This window comes from Labeo rohita, chromosome 7 (genome assembly GCF_022985175.1).
Source record: "Labeo rohita strain BAU-BD-2019 chromosome 7, IGBB_LRoh.1.0, whole genome shotgun sequence".
Lineage (NCBI taxonomy): Eukaryota > Metazoa > Chordata > Actinopteri > Cypriniformes > Cyprinidae > Labeo > Labeo rohita.
In genome coordinates this window covers 10152033-10175380 of record NC_066875.1, presented here as the reverse complement: position 1 = coordinate 10175380, position 23348 = coordinate 10152033, and the positions used below count along the sequence as shown (strand labels likewise).

The 23348-nt window shown below is 35.2% G+C and overlaps 2 protein-coding genes across 2 annotated transcripts; one reads left to right on the top strand and one right to left on the bottom strand.

The window, feature by feature from the left end:
- ist1 (IST1 factor associated with ESCRT-III) lies at positions 1 to 7279 on the top strand. The gene is made up of 10 exons (XM_051115482.1): positions 1 to 127; positions 926 to 1022; positions 1118 to 1298; positions 1380 to 1467; positions 1560 to 1643; positions 3264 to 3374; positions 3455 to 3640; positions 3716 to 3826; positions 5659 to 5707; positions 5788 to 7279. The coding sequence occupies exons 2-10, from the start codon at positions 935 to 937 to the stop codon at positions 5952 to 5954; spliced, it is 1065 nt and encodes a 354-aa protein (XP_050971439.1). The 5' UTR covers positions 1 to 127; positions 926 to 934; the 3' UTR covers positions 5955 to 7279.
- A 2229-nt stretch (positions 7280 to 9508) lies between these two features.
- pkd1l3 (polycystic kidney disease 1-like 3) lies at positions 9509 to 22748 on the bottom strand. Its single transcript, XM_051116125.1, has 21 exons — positions 22390 to 22748; positions 21254 to 21403; positions 20983 to 21095; positions 20646 to 20708; positions 20109 to 20246; positions 19896 to 19999; positions 19698 to 19815; positions 19210 to 19338; positions 18544 to 18763; positions 18268 to 18449; positions 17950 to 18180; positions 16964 to 17065; positions 16664 to 16842; positions 15410 to 15544; positions 13806 to 14008; positions 13235 to 13425; positions 12991 to 13126; positions 11959 to 12154; positions 11458 to 11674; positions 10163 to 10247; positions 9509 to 10052 (listed from the first exon to the last, which is right to left on the bottom strand). The coding sequence occupies exons 1-21, from the start codon at positions 22712 to 22714 to the stop codon at positions 10006 to 10008; spliced, it is 3264 nt and encodes a 1087-aa protein (XP_050972082.1). The 5' UTR covers positions 22715 to 22748; the 3' UTR covers positions 9509 to 10005.
- Between the last annotated feature and the right edge of the window lie 600 nt (positions 22749 to 23348).

Here is a 23348-nt window from a genome sequence, read left to right as displayed (position 1 = left end):
CGACCATGTGACGTGTGGCGTCATGAATGAAGTCACGTCCAAGGCGGAAGTAAATGCTAACTGAGCAGTCGCCCAACCATTCTAATCGATACCGACTCGTTGCCAGCGTCTGAAGAGGAACTGACATGTAAATATGATATTTATTATATGTTCTGTACTGTATTTAGGAGATATCCTCGATGTTTTGCTGATTGGTAAATATCTGTGGGTTCTTGAAGGTTTTGTTTACTTTCGTGGATTAGCTCCTCTAGCCGCTAACCTAGTCTCTTCCTGGTTTGAACAGTCAGATTTCTGACAAGTCGAAACTGACTTTAAATATAATTTGTACGTTTAGTAGAGATGCATCGAATCAATCCATATAAGCAGTAACAAGTAACTGCTTGTCAGCTACACTATTTCTCTGTTTTTGTTTTATTTTTACTCTTGTTTTGGCTAACTGTTGTGACTCATACTAATAGAGAGCATATGTAGGAGAATCGAATTAACAAATGATCCACTGTTTCTAAACAGGCAAGAGTATAACCAACAAAAAGTGCTTTTGAGAGCTATGTAAATACCGTGATAAATAAATTATTCATTACAACAGTATATGTACAGAACCGCAGTAATTTGATCAGATGCCATGGTGTTACCACTTATTTATTTAATTTTTTTTTTAACATAGGGGACTGTTATTATTTACACTGTCTCTTGGGTTCCTGGGTGTTAGATGTAACTAAAGTAGGTTGCCAAAAGCTGACTTGTGCTGTTGTCATAATATGGCAGTGACGTCACTCACCAAACAGGAGGCATATCTCGAATGCAGATCTCTATAATGTGTTTAAGCTTTAGCTTTAATAACATGTGAAATACCTGGGACTATGTTATGGCTTTCAATTTGAGACTTTTCTCCCCCTGATGTTTGCCTCTTGACATTTCTCCACAGATCTCCATCATGCTTGGTGGAGGGTTTAAATCCGAGAGACTTCGTGTCAATCTCAGGCTGGTCATAAACCGCCTCAAACTTCTTGAGAAGAAAAAAAGTAAGTTTGGTTGTCTACAAGTTGCACATATTTTAAAGTTGTGGATGTTCTGTTTAGTTGATTTAACAGAATTGAATTTGTTTAATCTGAAATAGCTGAATTAGCCCAGAAGGCTCGCAAGGAAATCGCAGACTACTTGTCGGCAGGCAAAGATGAGCGTGCGAGAATCAGAGTGGAGCACATCATCAGGGAGGATTATTTAGTGGAGGCCATGGAGATCCTGGAGTTATACTGTGATTTGCTGCTCACCCGTTTTGGCTTAATACAGTCCATGAAGTGAGTAACATTTTATTTATTATGTTAAATGTGTGTTGTTATTTTTTTTCATGTTCTTTAATTTTTCTATCCTCTTTTCAGAGAACTGGACCCTGGCCTACAAGAAGCAGTGTCCACACTCATCTGGGCTGCTCCTCGACTGCAATCAGAAGTGGCAGAACTGAAGATTGTGGGTATCATATATGTTTGTCTTTAATCTGTTTCTGGGTTGTAGTTCTAGTATGGATCATTCATGTCTTTTTTTTTTTCTTTCTTTCACAGGTTTCAGATCAGCTGTGTGCCAAATACAGCAAAGAGTATGGAAAGCTGTGCAGGACAAACCAGATTGGAACAGTTAATGACAGGGTAAGATGAAACATGTTTGTTTAGAAGTGGTGGGCACATAATGAATTAGTAGTACTGATTAATTGGGCAAACATTATAAAAACTATTGCTCTTTCTTGGATTAGGCCATTTTTAAAGCTCCTTTAAGCGATTCAAAACTAAAAGTATTAGATTTTTGGCATGGAACAGCACACCTGATCTACCTCAAATCATACTGCTGGAATGAAACTATGACTTTTTTTGTCTGCACTAATTCACTTTTTGGAGGAGTCAATATAGTTGCTGAAAATCATAGCCAGTCTGCAGATTTTGAGCAGTCGAAGGTAAATGTGTAGTGTATGATGGGCACATTTTTTTTTTTTTTTTAGTTTCAGCTTACACTACCAGTCAAAAGTTTTTGAACAGTAAAATTTTTAAAGATTTTAAAGAATTCTCTTCTGCTCACCAGGCCTGCATTTATTTGATCCAAAATACAACAAAAGCAGTAATATTATGAAATATTTTTACTATTTAAAATAACTGCTTTGTATTTTATATATATTTTAAAATGTAATTTATTTCCTGTGATCAAATCTAAATTTTCAGCATCATTGCTACAGTCTTCAGTGTCATGTGATCCTTCTGAAATCATTCTAATATGCTGATTTGCTGTTCAAGAAACATTTTTTGTACTGCTCATTTTTTGATGAATCCAAAAATCCAAAAGATCCAAAGATCAGCATTTATCTGAAATAAAAAGCTTTTGTAACGTTATACACTATACTATAGAAAGAAATTATAGAAATTAATACTTTTATTTAGCGAGGTTGCTTTAAATTGATCAAAAAGGATGATAAAGACATTTAAAATGTTACAAAAGATTTTAGTTTCAGATGAATGTGGTTCGTCTGAACTTTCTATGCATAAACCTGAAAAAATTCTACTTAGCTGTTTTCAACATAATAATAATAATAATAATAATAATAATGTTTTTTTGAGCAGCAAATCAGAATTTTGTTTTCATAGCAACAAGACAGTGATTTGTGTTTGAGTTCGTGTTTGTAACAAGTCTGGTAATGTGTGATCCTCATTTAGTATATTATGGCCAGTTTTCATCTCTAACCATGCCCAGTGTTTTAGCATCTGTTCAGTTTTAAATAGTCAGAGTTATGACTTTTACCTGGTTGATGGAAAAATTCTCTAGTCTTAAAGAGTCATTCACACCAAGAACGATAACTAGAAAGATATCTATAACAATATTGCCATACATACCAATAGATGATAACGTTCTTTGTGTGTGTGTGTGTGTGTGTGTGTTGTCTGCCGCTTTAAATGCACAGGTGGATTCTGAAAGGCTGTCAATATTGTTAGCTTTCATAAGCTAGAAAAAAATCATTCTGAAGGGTATTCCAGCGATGCCATTCCTCTGTGCCATTATCGTTACAGTTTTAGTGTGGACTTCCCTATTCATATAAAATTTGAATTCGAACAATTGTTATTTAAAATGTTATAGTTACTGTTATAGTTATCTTCCTTGGTGTGAATAGACCTTTACATTGATCGAGCCAAGACAAATTCAAAATATCATAAATGCATAAGGAGTTGATTCTAAAAATCTGCTTTTAAGCTGTTGTAAATTCATATCGCACCTTATTTATGCAGCTTATGCACAAACTGAGTGTGGAGGCCCCTCCCAAGATTTTGGTGGAGCGTTACCTCATTGAGATCGCCAAAAACTACAACGTTCCCTATGAACCTGATGCCATGGTTCGGGTAGGAATTAATTTCCTCTTCCTCTCCAACATCATCTCTTCAAACACGTTTTAAGCTTTCTTCATTTTTATCATTCACAGCCAGAGGTGTGTCCGGGTGAAGAGGCCGATCTGATTGATGTGGACAGCGACTTCAAGAAGCCAGGAGGTGGCGGAGGCGGTGGAGGAGGGTTTACTGCTCCCGCTGTTGGCATGCCTATGCCCATGCCCATGCCCATGCCAATGCCCATGCCTGCAGCTTTCAACTACCCAACACCCAAAGGAGCTGTAAGACCAACCTCTGACTAACTAATTTTCCCTAAAATCTAATGGAATTCTTTTAAAATAATTTCCCCCCTGCAGGAGCCCTTTAATGGTCCTGTTGGCACCTATGATGGCTTTAGCAACTTCCAGCCTCCAGTGAGAGGAGGGCAGCCCCCACAACTGCCCAGCTGCCCACCCACCTATGAATCTGTAAGTTCAAGTGATCACCACTCCTCCCATCCTTCCAGACAGATGAAGACGACCTGTTCACCATGCAGGGAAGAGTAGTTTATTCCAGTTCACATGCTGTGTTAGTCCCGCTCCGTTGTCAGTCTATGAACTCACATGGGGAGACTTTACAGGCATGTGCTACGGGCTGCAAAGGATCAAAACCCACTACATTCTGATTTCTCTTGCACCAAGTGTATGGCTTTTTGGGATTTTTGGGGGAAATGCATTTAAGTATTTAAGTAATATGTGAGTCATATGGAAAGTATACACAAAAACATATATTAAAAAGGTGAATCTCGCATGGTTTGTCAAGAACATGTCTGGCAAAATGAAAAGGAAAAAATATTTTGCATAAAGAAAATGAAACATTTTGTTTGGACCAGTAAGGTTGTTAATATTATTATTAAAAATGAGGCAAGAAAATGTAATTGTCATGAAAATATTTGCACCTAAGATGTTTCATTGTCTGTATACAAAAATACAGTATTTTTTCTTTTGATTTAGCTTTTTTGACATTCACCTTGAATCATTTTCCCCCACAAATCCTCTAATGTGACAAACCATATTGACAACACGGGCCTCATTTATAAAATGCACAATACGATCAGATTTAATGCTAAATTTCATGGACTTCATCCTACAAAAGTGAGGAAAAAGTTGTGGTTTATAAAGGAAAAAATGATTTTGAAATGTTTTTAAGCATACGCCAGCTGAAGAGCATGTATATTGTACCACTAATACATATATATATATATATATATATATATATATATATATATATATATATATATATATATGTATATATGTATTAGTGGTACGATCGATTAAAAAAAATAACGAATTAATCGCACATTTTTTCTGAAATGAATTGTGATTAATCCCACTTAACAGTACAATTTTTAATTATGCTTTTATATTGCAATACTTTTACATTTAATCTTCAAATTAAAGTAGAAACAATATAAAGGAAGTATTTTTTTTATTTTTTTCAATTTCAATTGATTTGTTTATTGCCATCTTTTTTTTATGGCTGAAGACAAGTATCACTGATAACAACGTCTCTATGAATTTTTTCTCTAATATTTAACAATTGACTACAGCCATTGAACATTGCAGTATAATTGAGAGCTTTCAATCTAACATTTTAGACTTGTAATTTAAGTGAACTTAAAACAATCTTCACATAAACCTATTATAATAACTGTCGTATAGCTACCTGTGACCTTTAGCAAGAAAATATAGCCAAATTTAATAAAGTTATCAAACACTAAAATCTAAATTAAATAAAAGACAAAGCTTAAAACTACAGAAGTTATTGACTTCCGTGTTTTATTTTATTTTTTGTTTTTAATTTTGCTCTTTGATTAACAGACATCACAGCAGCTGGTTATTAGGATATTTTGGCTGCTATATATATATATATATATATATATATAGTATAAATCGTAATTAAAATAATTCAGCATTGTTTATTCCAAATTTGTTTATTACATATGCATTAACATTATGTTATATGTGCAAATTAGCAGCTGCTTTTGCTTTCCCGAAATTGTTTGTAGGATCATTTTAAAAATTGTTGTACTTGAACATTTCGGATTCATTCATTCTGTGCACACCTTTATAAATGAGACCCAAGTTGTCAAAATATTCACTACATTCACTCACCAGGGTGGTTTGTTCTAACTCACAGTGCACGGCTCATAATTCTAATCCTTCACAGTATCAATATAGCAGTGTTGATTATTTGCAGGAGTTGCTATATATGTATGAGCAGTTGTCAACATGTTTTCATGTGTTTTTCATGTGTCAAGATCGATGAGTTGTCTGTCAAACCCTCTAATCCTTCCCAGGTCGTCCCAGGTATGTGCTCTGTCCTAATAAAATTTTTTAGCGCTACCGTAGTGAGATTTTTCTTTCTAAAAGCTCTGTTTTCTCTCCAGGCCCAGCCCCGTCTTCTCAGATCTACGACAACTCTACCCTTCCCGAACTTCCATCTGTTCCCGACACACTCCCAGCCTCCTCCTTCGGCGCGAACGCCAACACATCAGACGACATTGACTTTGACGACCTGTCACGACGCTTTGAAGAACTCAAGAAGAAGACCTAATTACAGAGAGCGCATCTGGGAGTCAAAACATCTGTCTCAGCTGCCACACAAGAGTAATTCAATGTACCCTGTCCATATTCACATATTCACAGGTCTTCTGGTGGAGGTGTAATATAATATTTGTTAATTAACACGATGAAGGATCGGATGCTGTATAGACACTTGTTTATGGCTGTGGCAGAAATTTATACGCTCATTTTAGACTTTTCCATAACATGTGGACTGTTGACAAATCGCCTACCCTTTTAACAAGCACTTTGCTTAGAGGGCCTTGCTGACAGCTAAAACTAGTTAATCATCTGTAGTGTAATCTCTGCGCTTTGTATGACCACCGGAGAAATCTATTGAGTATTTATATTATAGATTAGATTATAATTCTGTCATGTTCAAAAAGTTTTTCCCCAGCAGCAAATCAGAAAACTGTACGACGCCTCTAGGAAAAAGCAGGTAGAACCTGTTGCCATTATTTACACCCAGAGTTGTGCAATGCACTCTTCAATGACTATGAACCTGCAAACAATTGTATGATGTCATAGGTTGTTAGTGGATCACAATGTTTATACAAAGTGACTCAGCTTTTTGTCATTGACAGAATTAGACCGGATGCTCTGGTGTTCTCAAATGAGCACCAAAGGTTGCTTGTTTCTGGTGGCCTGAGAGATTCCTTTATTTCAGCCTCACATGTATTGAGTCATCTCTGTGTCCTCAAGTGACACATTTCTTTTCTATGTTTTCTGTTAACTCCTGTCAGCCATCTTAATTTGACTCTAAGGAAAGGCTTTGTATTTTGTCTAGTTAATAACACTCCTCTTTCTAGTCCTGTCCGTGTGTTTCTGCACTGAATTTGCCTTAGTTTCCACATCTCAAGCTGTGGCCTTGCTGTTCCACACCTTGGTCTGGGAAATATGACTTTCCTGACAGCTTGTACCATGAACTCCACATTTGAATAAGTATTTACATGCTAATTGTTCTCTTTGGTGGTTTTTTTTTTACCATATATCATTGACTTGTTTGTTATAAGAATTGACTGTGAGTGTCAATGTCTTATGTTTTGAAAGCTTTGTTTTGGATGCTTTCCACTTGACTTTATAACACTAATTTGTGTTTTCTTTTCTTAAATCATCCAAATACAAATCTGGCAGTGTTTAGGTATGTTTGATACTTATTTTAGCTTGCATTGAAAACATATCTGATGCCATGTAATAAAGTATATTTGCTCATAACCCTTCTACTTCTCACCCAAATAGTGATTCACTGATTGAAGCTTAAGATTGTTTTCTTAGCACAACATGAATTATATTAAACTGCTGTAACAAATTTTTCCATTAATGAATACAGCACTTTTTATAAAGGTTTGGCTGTACTTGGGATGTGACGATCAGCTTTTACACGTTGTAACCACTAGAGGGTGAAGAAATACAACTAATAATAATTCAGTTTTTTCCTCAATCACTTTATTCTGCTCTCAAATTAGATTTTTTCCACTCAAAACAAGATCTCTGAAAAACATCCCTTTCAGTTTAAGCAAACTGCACATTTTTGTGTACTTACACGTGTACGAATGTGTAAGTACAATTTTCTGCAAATTGCATGATGACTAAATGCACATAGCTTAAACTTAAAAGTTTAAAATTAATGACTTAATCCTCAGTGAAACTGGCATACTCTTCAAAACTTCTAAACATAGTTTCATGTGAGGCATCACATGCAAACTGTATTGACTTTTCTCAATAAACTTTTGGGTCTACCTACTGTTGACAAAGCTCTAAAGTATTTAGATTAAAGTCAATATTAAATGTGTTCTTTGTCACACCACAGAAAATGTCTTATTAACCCCCCAGCCAAATTTGAATCATTATAAAACCACCAAGTAAATAAAATAATGATATTATGTTAATAACTTATGATGGAAATGATAAGAACAAACACGAATGTTGTCAAGATTCTTACCTTGTAAATCCTGGTTCAGTTTTGCCAACCAAATGCCAACCAAATGCCTTTTGTTCCTCAGTTTTGTGCACTCTTCTCCTTGATTTGTTATAATTTCTGGCAGTCAACAATAGTGCTCCAAATGTTTTTTCCAGTCTGACCGATTACTACAGCCCAAAACATGACAGTGATTGATCATTTTCAGCAGCAATAATCAGCAAAATATGCAAGTTCCATTTAGTTCAGTGGCATTGTTTACGCCAATATGGCTGATTGATGATGCGCTGTGAAAACACTCTTTTGCAAGTACTTGTGTGTGTGTGTGTGTGTATAATATATGTTTTATTACTTAACACAAGCCTTACCAAACACTCTCATCTGAGGGACTTTGAGAGACGTGGGTCATTTTGGCGCATAAACTTTTTAAAAAACAGCTGGGTGTGCAACATGCCCATATCAAGCCAGAATTATCCATTCCAACGCTAGACAGTGAGCAGTCTGGACAGCACCAGCTCTCCTGTTCTGGTTTGGAGGGGAAGATGAGGTGTACAGAGACAGGAACACAGGACACAAACCCACTGGCTGTGAGCGTTCCTTCAGGATCTCATCTCTGTGAAGTATAAACACACAGACCCAGAGGACATTTCAGAGGCCAGGTGTAGTGAGAGAGCGTCTGCATGTGACTGCTAACAAATGTGGCCTGAAGCAGGGCACAGTGAAAGGGCACATTGATGGTTGCAGCTGGGATGAGTGGACGTACAAGTGAGGCAATGACACACCTTCCTAATAATAGTATGTGCTGAAGTAAAAGTGGGGGAAGCATCGTCTGCTATAACTACTGTTTTATTCGCAAAAAAAGTCTTGCATTGCCAGTACGAACTAAACATTTACTAGCTGATTTATAATTTGTAGTTTTTTGTCAGCAACTGACACTATAGTATAAACACCTATAGATAATGATTTTACAGATAGAAAATCCATGTTAAAATGAGTAAATGACATCTATCTATCAGCTTTTGCTTTATATTTGCTGTGATACACTACAAAAAAATTGGGGTAAGATTTTTTTTTTTAAAGAAATTAATATTTTAATTTAATAAGGAGTGATTACATTTTATTTACTAAAATGTATTTATATATTTATTTTTTACATTTTTAAAAAACATTTTAAAAAAATGCATCATGTTTTTTATATTAAGTAATGCCTAATTAAAGTTAAGTTTTGCCAACACAGGAATAAATTATTTTTTAAAATGTAAGTTGTTTTATACTGTAATAACATATCACAATATAATTGTTTCAACAAGAAAAATGCAGCTTTGTTAAGCGTAAGAGACTCAAAACCATCAAAAAAATATTCTACAGTAATGTATATTTCAAAATTGCACTATTTTGTTGATCATAATTGCATTGAATGTCAAATATATTTTGACTGATACTTAAATGCGCTGGAAAATAAGTTATTTATTGAAGGTATACTAAAATACATTTTATAGAGATTTATACATTACATGGATTGAGACATAATAGTGAATATTCAGTGTTACTAAATATAACTTAAACATTGAGCTACTACCCCACATACTGAGATGACATGAAGCAAAGCTCAAAAATTACAGCAGACACACAGTGGTACTATTTACTGAACAGTTACCAAAATTTGCTCTTGTAGTAAATTAACCAAAAATGTATAGAATGACACTGCCCACTAAAATGTAAATGTGTATTGTCAGACAGTAATTTTTAAAATAAAGTAGTTTGAATCTCAATATGACAGTTGAAATGGCTGTTAAGTGACATTATTGCCTATTAGAAAACCCACTTTTGTTTTCTAATTTGATCAGAAAAACAAAAAGTAAATAACTGGAGTGTGCTAAACTATACACCATTGTTATTGTAACAGTATAGAGTAAACCACTTTTTGATACAAAGTTCTGTACACATAGCATTAGTTACTAAAATATTAACATGTAAAATAAAGTCTGCCTACACAAATGGATTATAGACATAAAAATGGCATCCTCTGTTCCCGACACCAAAATCTAGAATAAAACTGGGTGAGTTTGATGACTTCTCCAATCAAGCGTCTTCCTTTACAATTTGAGTCTGAGGTGAGATGTAATCAGGATATTGACCTCCCAGCGTATTCCTCACATTTTTCCTTTTGCTCTGTAAAATGGCAATAAAGCATTAATAAGAACAGCTTTTGTGTCTGGTAATACTGTTCTGATGCTGACAGGGACAAAGTTGTTTTGTTTTTTTGATGTGCATGTTCTCACCCTGCAGGAGCAGTTCGACTTCCTCATTGTTCTCCACAGCTACTGGCCTCAGGATCATGGCAAAGAAGATAGCCACAAATATTACCTGTCACACAGAAGAGTTAGGAGGAGAAATCACACATGAAAATCACAATTGTTTCTCCTAGACATCAGTGAGATTAAATAGAGGGCAAACTGAGACTGTTGCAAAAGAGGATAATTCACCCAAAAATAAAAAATGTATTCACTCATACTCATAACTTAGTACTTATGTAATAAAACACATTATTCATTTAAGTGTATGCAAAGAGAGATACACTTTCATGTAATGTCAAATTTAAAGTTTTACTAAAAGTCATATGCAACTATTACAGAAGGTTCAAACGCTCACTGATGCTCCAGAAGGAAAAAAACGATGCATGAAGAGCCAGGGGGTGTCAATTTTTGAACAGAATGAAGATGTGTACATTCTTCTTATTTTGTCTAAATATCTTTTCTTTTTTCATTTAGTACTGCCCTTCAGAAGCTAGAGAAGATACTTACATGTTTCCCAAAAGACAAAATAATTTAAATTTACCCTGATCTTCTATGCAAAAAGCTTTCACCCCTCCAGATCCTAATGCGTTGTGTTTCCTTCTGGAGCATCAGTGAGTGTTTGAACCTTCTGTAATAGTTGCATATGAGTCCCTCAGTTGTCCTCAGTGTGAAAAGATGGATCTCAAAATAATACAGTCATTGCTGAAGAGGGTTTAAATAAACAAAAATGCTGAAACACCAAAGAATTTGTTGGACCTGAAGGATTTTTCTGAAGAACAGCAGGCAGTTTAACTGTTCAGGACAAACAATGGACTCAAGGAAAAAAAACAACTGTAGATCATTCAGGTAACAACACAGTATTAAGAATCAAGCGTATGTAAACTTCTGAATGGGGTCATTATTATACATTCAACTATTATTTTCTCTTGTGGACTATATTTAAACATCATTTATGTAAAATGTCTTATTCAGGTCAGTGCTAAATAAAAAATAACATGCATTTTATATGATCTCTCCTTTTTTGGTAAAATAATTACCTTTTTGCAGATTCTGCAAGGTGTATGTAAACTTTTGACCTCAACTGCATATACATAACATACAGGTTTCAACAGAAATTACATTAAAGTATCCTTTAGTTGATCATAAATGCTTAATGCTTGATGCCAAACATGACACTTCAACCTTTGGCAAAATAGAATGACAGACATTTGTCATTTTTGGGTGAGCTACACCTGCTTCTCAGATTTTTCTCTTGAGAAGACGATCCCACTGGTTCCTACCTTAAGGGGCTGCAAGATGAAGATGCTTTGGACAAGAGATAATGTAAGAGTGATGACCCACTGGATGGAAGACTCCCTTCCGTACTGGAAGCCATAAAGCAGGGTGAAGAAGGTGGAAATACCACTCATGGCAAAAAGCAGGACCCAGCCAATAAACAGAAACCACCAAGGCAACCACCAACCCTGTTTCTTCTTCTGTACTTGCACAAATGGTTGGCTGGAACAACAACAACAACAATAAAATCTGTTTTAATAGAAGAAACAGAATTCTCGCATTTCAGCTAACAAGCACATCTACTTATTACTGTATTTTTCAAAGAACCAGCTTAAATGTTAAAAACAATTAAACAGTACCGATAGTGAATTATGGAATAGTAATCGATCAAAAAGGTTAAAATAACATGAGAATCATCACAGAGATCCTAACGGGTTCTGAGTTTAGTGTAAAAGTGAATCATTTTTGATATGTGTACAAGGAGCTGCAGAGGTGACAGTCCTGACCTTTGGGAAACGTGCTGGAGAGAAGCCATTTCAGCCTTCTTCAGCAGAACACTGACCGTCCCCCGTGCCTGCTGAAGCTCCTCATTAAGGAAATAGCCCTTTTCTCCCACATGCTCCAGTAGGTTAGAAATGTGGCTCAGAGAATAGAACACAAAGCGGCTGCAGTACGACCAGTGAGGATCACCAACATTTTCCACTGAGTTGAAACACAGAACAGAGATATGATGAGTCTCTGAATAACGATTTGAGTAAAATGCATCATGAGCAAATGACATTGACATAATGCTAACTATGGAGACAGGATTAGTTCGCTTGCAGAATAAATATTTCCTGATAGTTTACTCACCCCCGTGTCATCCAGGATGTTCATGTCTTTCTTTCTTCAGTTGAAAAGAAATTAAGGCTTCTGAGGAAAACTTTCCAGGATTTTTCTCCATAAAGTGGAGAAATGGTGGCCAACAAGATGCAGGTCCAAACTGCATTTTCATTGCTGCTTCAAAACGCTCTACACGATCCCAGCTGAGGAATAAGGGTCTTACCTAGTGAAACGATTGGCCATTTTCTTAAGAAAGTACTAATTGATATACTTTTTAACCACAAACACTAGCCTTGCACTAGCTCTGCGATGCATATGCGCGTCTTCACTCATTGCACAATCACATAGACACTCGGTTGCTACTTCCGCCTAAGTCTTGTGTGTGTGATCACATAATGAGTGAGGACGAGCTAGTGCAAGACAAGCATTTGTGGTTAAAAAGAATATAAATTCATATTTTTTTTTCGTTAAATAAGACCCTTATTCCTTGGCTGGGATTGAGTAGAGCCCTTTAAAGCTGAACTGAAACTGCAATTTGGGCCTTCAACCTGTTGGCCACCATAGAAGTCCACTATATGGAGGAAAATCCTGGAACTTAATTTCTTTGCGACTGAAGAAAGAAAGACATGAACATTCTGGATGAACTTCATTCTGGAAGTGAACTAATCCTTTAAGAACACAACGAAATGAAATGTGTGTAATGCTGATCAATGAACCTTGCATAATCTGAAGGACGTCATTCACTTTACTCAAGGCCCAGAAAAGATCACCACTGGTCTCCGGCCGTATCTCTTTTGCAGACAGCATGTTTTTCGGACTTTTGCTCAGATGGTTTAACAGTCCTATGGTTTCCTAAGGGTAGGAACAGAACACACACTTATAATAATATAACACTGCACTCACAATTATGTGTTATTGGAGAGAACAGTTATTATGCTTCAGAACAACTTCTGCAAGAACCTTTATGATAGTGTTCATAGACACAGCAGCAGCTGCTGGTGTTTTCTTGGAGGTGGCAGCCTGGTCTTTGTTAGGGAGAATGCGTGGTTTGATGTGTCTGAAGATAGTAATGATCAGGATGTTGATGGGGAACATAAAAAGGCCGCTCTCTATGGCTACCATGAACTCCTGCCATGTCAGTTCAAAAGAGCCTGGAACATGCAAGAAAATATTTTGTGTAAATTTACGAAAATAACTATTATTAAAGGGATAGTTCACCCGAAAATGAAAATTCTGTCACTATGGAAGTCAATGGCCACCAGTAACTCTGTGGTTATCCACATTCTGAACAGAAGTAGAACGATGTCAGGCTTTAACTCTCGCTTTAACTAATTAATATTATTATGCATTATATTTTACAATATTTATGATGTTCATGTGTAGTGAACATAAATTAATGAGCAACTCATGCTCCCTCAAAGCATGACTCTCTCAAACATGCATTGCATAAAAATACCCAAGTGGTGTGGCATCACATTTGTGCATTACATAATTTTAGAAAATGAGAAATGCCGCAGGGAGGTTTTCTGACCTATCTTTAAAAGGACAGGAGACTCTTCGTCAATAGGAAGGTTCCAGAACATGATGTTAATGGCCATAGTGCAGAGCAGCAGAGACATGCAGCACGACACCCTCTGAACACGTGTAAAAGGACTGCGCCGTGGGGGGTCGACGACTGACACCCAGATGTGCTCATCCCGGAAGCCAGAAGATGTTCGGGTCTGGAAGATATTACTGGGAGAAGGGTTGGTAGGGAAGGTACATGTATCCAGAATTATTATTTGAAAATACTTTAAAATGTACATTAACAATCTAAAGACTTTAAGGCTACCCTAGTAAAAAAAAATAAATATACAAAAAAATGTATTTAAAATATGTTTATTTCATGCTAAGTATACTACAGATACATTTACATACTATGTACTTAATAAAATACCCTGCAACTGTCCTTTTATTATACTAAACTGGTATATTTAAAGTCTGCTAAATTGGAACAACTAATTTTCCACTTTAATTGTGCAGAAATCCAACTTAAGATATACTTAAGTATATTTGATTGTGCTAACTATTGTGGAACTTTTTGCAAGTATACTTCAGGTACACTTTAAATCATTTATTGTACACTTTCGATATCATTTAAAGATCATACAATCCTAATCAATAGTGACGTTAAAACATATTTAAGGCTTAATATTAAGAAATGTGCATTGTGCACAAGTAGTACTCCAAATATAGTTTAATTACAATTTTTATATTATAAGTCTCGAGCGATATGTCAGTAATTATGTTAATAGACTTGAACTATACTTAGTATAAAATAAATGCTGTTTAAATCTATTACTTTTTTACTAGGGTATATATGAAGAGTTCAGATGCAAAACCAGCTAAGAGCCATTTCGGTCAAAAATGGGATAATGATACTGAGTGAATGCTCCTGACACACAGTTTATGTCCATCAAATATATTTACTTCAAACTCGCTTAATTCCAGCCTCAGCCCAATCAGAAATACCAGTACTTACATAGAAACCTATACAAAGTAGCCAGAAAGAAATAATAATTTTAAAGAAATATGTCAGATGGATTTAGAGGCTTTTGCATCTGAACTCTTCATATAATATAGTGCTGTAATAATATACTATAGTATTCAGTACAACAGCACAATTGCAAGTGTGATATTACTTTTATACAACAGTTTAATTAAAAAGAAGTTAATTATGAGAAAATTACATTTCAGAACAAAATGGGGCCAATTAATTTTTTCAACAATGAAAATATTTCTAAATGAAGCCTGGACTTAATGTCCAGAGTATACCAAGGAATAATCAAGGAGTGGTTACTCTAAAGAAGTTAAAATCTAAAATCTAAAATTCATCTGATTTATTAATCGCTGCTTGCTGCTATTTCCCATCCTTCCATTACATTTACATTTACATTTATTCATTTAGCAGACGCTTTTATCCAAAGCGACTTACAGGTGGGGATAATGTTAATGTTATTTCATAATTAATGTTATTTCATAATTTTGATGACCTTTCAAATCTAAAATCTGGAAAATAGTCTAATATAGAATAAGTTGAAAGGTATAATAATAATTAGATATAGTTTCTATAAGAATATAAGTTAAAGTTTTTACCCAAAGCTTGCAATTTCATTCATGTTGGCTGAGTTGAAAGTCCTCTTGCACATTTCACTTCTCAGCCAGGTGGAGCACAGAAAGTGTGTGACCTCCTGTGTCTGTAAATCCTGTACCGTGATTCTGTCTAAGTACCTGATGGAACATTTCGTGATGTGAAACACATGCAAACTACAGTAATTCATTCATAGGCATATTGCTTTCACCCATCACTTCAAAGATCAGGGGTGTCCAGTCCTGTTCCTGAAGTTACAATGCTATTCAACCTTCCTCAACAAACTTGCCAGCATGTGTCTAGCCATTTTCAAAAACTAAGTTGGTGCATCTAAATCTAAAGACTGACAGATTGTGGCTCTACGGGAGCAGGATTGGACACTTCTGCCATAGATTAAGGACGAATTTTGAAAGTGAAATTAGCTTTTGGACCTCCTTCAATGACATTATCAGATAAGGGATAAGGATAGTTTTTAGGAGCAATCACATGCCACAAACTCTGATGGTTTGGCCTGTAATTCAAAGTATGATTGTATCTTTAAAAAATAGAATAAATATATTAAAATGTATTTAAAATACATTTATTTCATACAAATACATTTACATACTATGTACTTAAAAATACCCTGCAATTGTTCTTTTAGTATATTAAACTGGTATATTGGAACAACAAATTTTGTACTTAATGCACTTTAATTGTGCAAAACTAGTCCAACTAAAGACATACTTAAGTATATTTGATGGTGCTAAAATGGAGCTATTGCAAGTATACTTTAGGTACACTTGAAATATCATTTAAAGATCATACAATCCTAATCAAAAGTGACGTTAAAACATACTTTAGACTTAATATTAAGAAATGTGCATTGTGCACAAGTAGTACTCCAAATAAAGTTTAACTACAATTTTTAAATCAGTAAGTCAGTATATGTCAGTAATTATGTTGATAGATTTTAACTATACATAGTATAAAATAAATGCATTTTAAATCTATTACTTTTTTAGTAGGGTCTGGCCAAAATTTTCTGTAAAAATCATACTCTTTTAGATTTTAATGTGTTCATAGATTTTTTTTAGTGTATATTTTATTATATTTTATTTATGTGTATGTTTGTGTGTGAATTGTTAAGATTAAATGAAATACAAAAGGAATAGTAAACAGCACAAAATACTCACCTCATTTTAAAGTGTACTCTGTTTCTGCCTTGCTATGCAAAAATACGAAAAAGCATGCAAAAGCCGGGACATGCAGACACTTACCAGTCAGGGCTTCCACCTGAGTTGTCATGCGATATGTCAATGCTCTGCAGTTCTCCAAGAGAGAAAGGCATACTGAGTATGAACACATCCACCCCTCCCCTCTCAAACACTGGCTTCTCAGGGTCAGACAAATTGAAAGGTTCACTTTGCCCATCTGTGAACTGGAGGGTCACCATTACCTGAGAAAAAAAAACACTTGAATTAAGAACCTTCTTAACATATCAATGAGTATCACTGAAAAGCTGAAAGTTCCTTAAGTTCAGAAAGTGAGGACAAGCACATAAACACAGAGTGTATCACCTTCGCAGTGGTGCCAGCCCCTCTTCTGTGGCCTGTTTGCACATTCACAAGGTAATTGTACAGGGCACATGGATGACTGTCCTCCAACAGAGTCATCTTACGCTGTGGACACAGATATTTTACCACATTACAGGAATATGTATCAAGGATCTTGGTGGATACAATAAAATCAGTTTAGCATTGAAATTCTGTTATGTGCCAATGTGTTTTGATAAAATCATACTCTGGTGAAAGTAAAAAACCATTTGCATTTATTTAAAGGTGATGTTTTTCTCCTAGCTTTTGAAAATGACTGATAATGTAGTGCTATAGGACACACCACATTAAACTGAAACCAATACCCTAAAACTTTTTACCTGCAGCTGATTTTACAATCTAGTCAAATTAAGTCTACATCATCTTCAAAGATGATCACGACATAGGTAAAGCATACTGGTTTAACTTAAAGCGGTGTGTTGTGGTGACTGGAAAGACATCTCTACACAACATCAAACGACCATTACATTTTACTTGGAAATGCACTTCAGTAGCTGTTTTAAATAAAAAGGGAATGTGATTTTACTTGTTAGCTCAATTAGGAAAGAAAATATGTTCTGTGTCTGGATTTAGAGCTGTATTTTTCTGAACTGTCATTTTATTTATTTTCTAGCATAAGTTAGGAAATATTAGTATTTAAAAAAAATGTGTAATGATTTTATCTTTTTTCTTAAGATAAGTTTTTTTGTATTTATTTATTTATTTATTTTTCAAAAGAAACATACAAATAAAATAATTGCTCTTAGGGTTTTTTTTTTTTTTTTTTTTTTTTTGTAAATCTGGCCCCTAATCTCCAAAAATGGCTTCATCACTCCACTCCTTGAATGTAACTGAAATTTTGTCAGCTGTTTTATCATCAATTATTGATGATAATGTTCGGTCATAGCACCTCTGTCCTCAACAAGCCACATGAGTGTGTTAAGTAAAAAGTTAAAGTGAGTATACTGTACCGTTCTGAGTGCTTTGCGGTCTGCATACCAGGCCCACATTACAACCACCAGGTAGAGGGCAAAGAAGCAGCTGAGTAAAACCACCACTATATAGTTCTCTTTAACTGTGGCAAACAAAGCTGCCGTCTGGGATAAATCAACTCTGTTGGGCATCACAAAGAAGGAGCTCCCAAAGAACGTTGTGTGGTTGCACAAACAGTGAGTTAGGTTCGGCATTGTATTTTGACCAACCTTTGGATAGATATAATATCATAAACATCATGAAAAGACTGTATATTACATGTACATATTAAATGAGAAACCATTACAGAGGCTTACCATGCAGCCCTCTCTACTCCAGGCATCAAGTTCGGTGTCCCAAAACAGGCACTTGGTTACAAAAACTGAGACTTTAAAGGTCACCGATACACTTGAGGAATGATCAATTGGTTGTACTGCCACCTTCCAGCCCCCCTCAATTCCCCTTCTCATTTCAGGGGTGATCAGCCAGCGATAATTGTCTGTTGCACAAATAATGCAGGGGAAAGGTCTTTATCTCTTAATAATAGTAACTTGTGAACTATTCATTTTATTCATTTATGTTTCAAACTTTACCTTTGTAGGTTACATTAGTGCTTTGATTTAAATGGGTGGCGTTTGCCTCCTCTGGTGGGTACAAAGTAAAACCTAGAGTTACGTTTTGACTTGGTGTTGCTGTAACAACCACAGTCACATTTACGTCTGAGATGTTGAATTTTGAGTTGATGGTAAACCCTGGTTTCCAGGCTATATCTACAACTTCAGGCTCATCAGCTTCAGGCCGAGGCAGATATATCTGTACAGAGAGAAGCATCAGTAGCTGCTTATTGCTTACAAAGAAATTTAATTGGTTTGTTATGATAGAACAATATTTGACCAAGACACAACTATTTGAAAATCTGAAATCCAAGAAAATCAAAATATTGAGAAAATTGCCTTTAAAGTTGTCCAAATGAAGTTCTTAACAATGCATAGTACTAATCAAAAATTACGTTGTGATATATTACCGTAAGACATTTACAAAATATCTTCATGGAACATGATCTTTACTTAATATCCTAATGATCTGATATAATAATAATTTTGACCCATGAAGGTATTTTTGGCCACTGGTACAAATATACTTGTGCTACTTAAGACTGGTTTTGTGGTCCAAGGTCACATATTTGAAATTGATGAAGTAAGCTCAATATGGTCCTCAAACTAATATGTAACAAAATGAGTTCAGTTATTTGTTTTCACCTCAATATTCTCTGGAAGATTTGAAAATTTGAGTGGATTGCTTCCATTCTGCAAAGAAAAGCTGCAAGTTGTTCCAGTGATGCTTTCGTTGGACCTTGATTCCAGTGGATTCTCTTTAAATTGGAAGAGCTGTGAAATAAAGTTTTTATCATCTTCAAATCATGATTATGACTGTAAAATGATTGTAAATGGTTAAAGTGGGGAGTGGTTAAAAATAACACTTGACCAGGTCAGCAAAAAAAAAAAAAGAAAAAAAAAAGAAGGAGAATTTTAGAGGCACAGCAAGTGACAGGATTAATTATTATGAAGAACAGAGACTTTTTTGGTCTCTTTTGGAATAATGTGCACTTATGAAACAAGCATAATAAGAGCAGAAATATGTACTATATTAAGGAAGTAAATGGAATTAATTTAGTTTCTAGATTGACTGTATTTTATGCCTTGGTTTTAAAAACTTTGATACATTAGTGAATGCCATGTTAGCAAACCTGAACATTGACATTCCCAGTGGGCAGCTGACTACTCATTGCAGAAAGAGACGGAAGTTGGCAAAATCCTCCATCGACTGAGCCAACCGCTTTTCCACCCAGGGTACTTGAATCTTGCCTATGGAGACACAGCTGTACATCAAATATAAACCATTGCATATGATAACATAGGCCAGTAATCATTCAACTAATTATGACCTGGTGACATAAATGGTGCCTGTTGGAAGTTCCTTGACAATGTCACCATTAGTAGCTAGAGCCTTCCCGTAAATTAGGCCAGCAAGAGTGATGAGGTCCTCAAGCTGTTTGATAAGAAAAAAGAAAGAAATGCACAGATGAAAATCTATAGCAAAGTAAAGCATTCATCTGTCCAGCCTCAAAACCGTTTAATCCACTGATAACCTGACTTACATCATCCATGTTGTCAGGTTCACACTCTTGTGAGTACAAAAGCATGGCTGCAGTGCTGTTCATAATTTCATCAAGTTGGACTGGATCCACTGTAGTGCCCTTCAGGAGGTGATCATATAGGTTTTGCAGATATTTGATCTATCCGAGTAAGAAGTGAAAGAAAATAATTTACATCAATACAAAAATAAATGGAACATTATGGTTTAAAGATTATGAAGCAATGAGAACATTATCACTGATCTTATGCAGGGATCAACAATAAAGATGGTATGTTGGCCCAAGACCAATGGAAGAGCGTTTTAGGCCAGCTAAATGAACTGTTCTTTGCCCTATTGGGCCAATGCTTGTATTAATGCCTAGCAGACTTGCTGATGTGCACAAATGAGGATATTTTTACTTTTTGTAAGTATTTAAATAATTGTAATGTAATATTTAATGAAAAATATTTCTATACTATTACTGAAAATCTTACAGGGCGATACAAATCTGATATGTTGGACCGACAAAAATATGATGTAAATATAATGTATGAATCACCTTGTTGTCCTTTGTTAGTTCTTCTGTTGTTGTCTCCAAATCCTTCAATATGTTTTTGGCATTCTGCAACATTAACAAGAACAGTTCAAATTATCTCACAAGTTCACAAGCTCAACCAGTTCAAATAAAAGATGTTCATAATAGTATGTAATGAGCCATTTTAAGCAAGATATACCAAGTGGTCTTTTCTTTAAGCTTTTTCATACCCTTATCCTTAGCTCTACCTCTCCTTTTCTCATTTATTTGCTTTCATATAATAGATCTGGATCTGAAGAGCCCACCTTACTGAAATAAAACATAGGCCCAAATTCTTTTACAATTGAATAACGTCACCAACCTCCAAAAGCGCAGCAGTATTTCCTATATTGGTTGTCAGTGATGTTAAAGTGTCAGTAAGACTTCTGCGGCTCCTTTTGTTTGCTTTGCTTGATGTCAGATGTTTATTTAAATCTGTAACGGCATAACTACATTACATTCTGTTCCATATTTAAAAGAGAAAACATAGTAATCGAACTCTTTTACGTACTGTCCAGGTATTCTGATTCACATCATCAACAATGTTGTTTTATGTTATGTTTGTGTTGAGGAGAGGTGATTTGTTTCTGTACCTCGTGTGCAGAGGGAGCTAAAGCTCATACTGCAGTTGGGTGTGGTCACCAGCTGAAATGGATCTTTGACCATATAGGTGCAAGCCAAGTGATCTTTATTGACATCACTGCCAGCATTTTTGCCAGGGGAATATGAGACAGGTTCAAATCCTGTAAACACACCCAAACATGTACAAAAATCTGTATGAATGATATTTAATTTACTTTATTTCATTATATACTCTTAAGGTGAAAGCTATTTTTGATCAGCAGTGATCATTTGTATAGGGATCTTAAGTTTTAAGTATTACTATATGGTTCATTGAAGATTAAATATATGAGATTACATCATAATAAAAGGTTGTTCAAATAAACACACTGATTTCTGGGTTCTTGTGTGGCATCAGACTGTAAAACCCTAATTGGTTCCAACTGGACCTTTATTTTTAGGCAAAACAGTATGATACCAGCTAAAATATTGCACTACACTCTTAAAAACAAAGGTTCTTTATTGGCATCAATGGTTCCATGAAGAGCCTTGAACATCCATGGAACATTTCAAATGTAGAAAAGGTTCTTTATAGTGGATAAAGGTTCTTTAGATTTTTAAAATGTTCTTCAAAATGGTTCTTTTTAAGAACTGTTCACTGAAAGTTTTTTTTTTTATGAATGTAACATCAGTTTGCTCTGCCTAACCAAATTAATTTCTTCATACAAACCCTAGTAAATCATTGGAATTCAAAACTTGGTCACACTTTAGTTTGGGGACCAATTCTCACTCTTAACTATCAACTATGACTTTTTCCTCAGTAAACTCCTAATTTGCTGGTTATCAGGCAGTTGTTCAGTTTAGGTGTGGGATCTAAAATATGGTCAAGCTGAATAAGGCATTATATATATATGTGTGCTTTGTAAGTACTAATAAACATCCAATATGCATGCTAATAAGCTGCTAGTTAATAGTGAGAATTGGTCCTTAAAATAAAGTGTTAAACAAATCAAAAGTTCTTGTGAGACAAGAAATAGCTTGTTATATTTAACTTATGCCACCTATCAGCACTTTCTATTTTCAGGCACAGGTTTGACTTTTCTTGTTACATAGGAAGGGCATAGAAGTACTGAGAGTTTACAGGTGGAAAACTCTGAACTTTACTCACCGCTGATGGAATTTTTGTACATCAACTCCCGACTGACCCACCACGGTCCAGTTTCTGTGGACTGGGTTAGTAGGAGCTCCTTAATTTCAACATCCAAGTCCCTCAGAAGATGTCCTCCTTGATTTTCACAGCTCTTTTGGGCTTCAGCCCATGGCATGGATTCCTGAACAAACTCATACACTATTCCCCCATGAATTTCCAAAATTCTCCTTCCATACTCATATTTCTTCTGTCCACTTTCTTCTGGTTCATCCTTACAAGTTGTAAGCGGTATCAAAACAATTGAAATCCAGCAATAAACAAGTGCTTTCTTTGAGAAAGCCATGACTGATAATCGCTGAAAAGCAACCTTCAGTCTCGGAAAGTCTGTGTGGACTGAAAAACAGAGAGCCTACGTACATCTTAGGCAAATCTGAAATCTCACTTTGTGAAAACAGTGAATGTGAACTAACTTCATTAGGGAAATGGGAGCAGGCACTCAAATACATGCAAAGTCTGATTTTAAACCAAGACTCTTCATTCCAAAAGCCTCTAATACATTGTTATCCATGATCACAGACTTGTGAAATTAAGACATTTTGATTTTAAGACTTACAATCCTGTGCAGTGATACTGGAAAAGACTTAATTGTCATTTTCTGTATTACTCATTACTTAACACTGTATAATAGAAAAATAAGGATAAGCACTCACTGCATAAAGTACTTGGCAATACCATGGTGCAACTGATTGTATTACATGGAATTTTGAATAATACAGAACAAAGTGACAATCATGATACTTACGTGCTACTCCAAGGTACTTCGAAGAAGGCCATTGTACATTAAAAAAAAAAGTCTTGTCAGGTCTTAAAACATTAAAACGTATTCATACTATGTTTTTAAATGTAATAAGACTTTAGTACTAAATATATGAAGCAATAAAAGATTATGTTAAAATATTAAAATATCAAGCATATTA

What these genes read in the sequence shown, in the direction of transcription:
- ist1 (XM_051115482.1), top strand. Translation starts at nt 935, where the DNA reads ATGCTTGGTGGAGGGTTTAAATCCGAGAGACTTCGTGTCAATCTCAGG. An exon ending in GGCTTAATACAGTCCATGAA is followed by an intron (nt 1,299 to 1,379) that starts GTGAGTAACATT and finishes TCCTCTTTTCAG; the next exon opens with AGAACTGGACCCTGGCCTAC. An exon ending in TTGGAACAGTTAATGACAGG is followed by an intron (nt 1,644 to 3,263) that starts GTAAGATGAAAC and finishes TTATTTATGCAG; the next exon opens with CTTATGCACAAACTGAGTGT.
- pkd1l3 (XM_051116125.1), bottom strand. Translation starts at nt 22,714, where the DNA reads ATGGCTTTCTCAAAGAAAGCACTTGTTTATTGCTGGATTTCAATTGTT. An exon ending in ATCTTCCAGAGAATATTGAG is followed by an intron (nt 18,764 to 19,209) that starts GTGAAAACAAAT and finishes CTCTCTGTACAG; the next exon opens with ATATATCTGCCTCGGCCTGA. An exon ending in CTCCAGCACGTTTCCCAAAG is followed by an intron (nt 11,675 to 11,958) that starts GTCAGGACTGTC and finishes TTGTTGTTCCAG; the next exon opens with CCAACCATTTGTGCAAGTAC.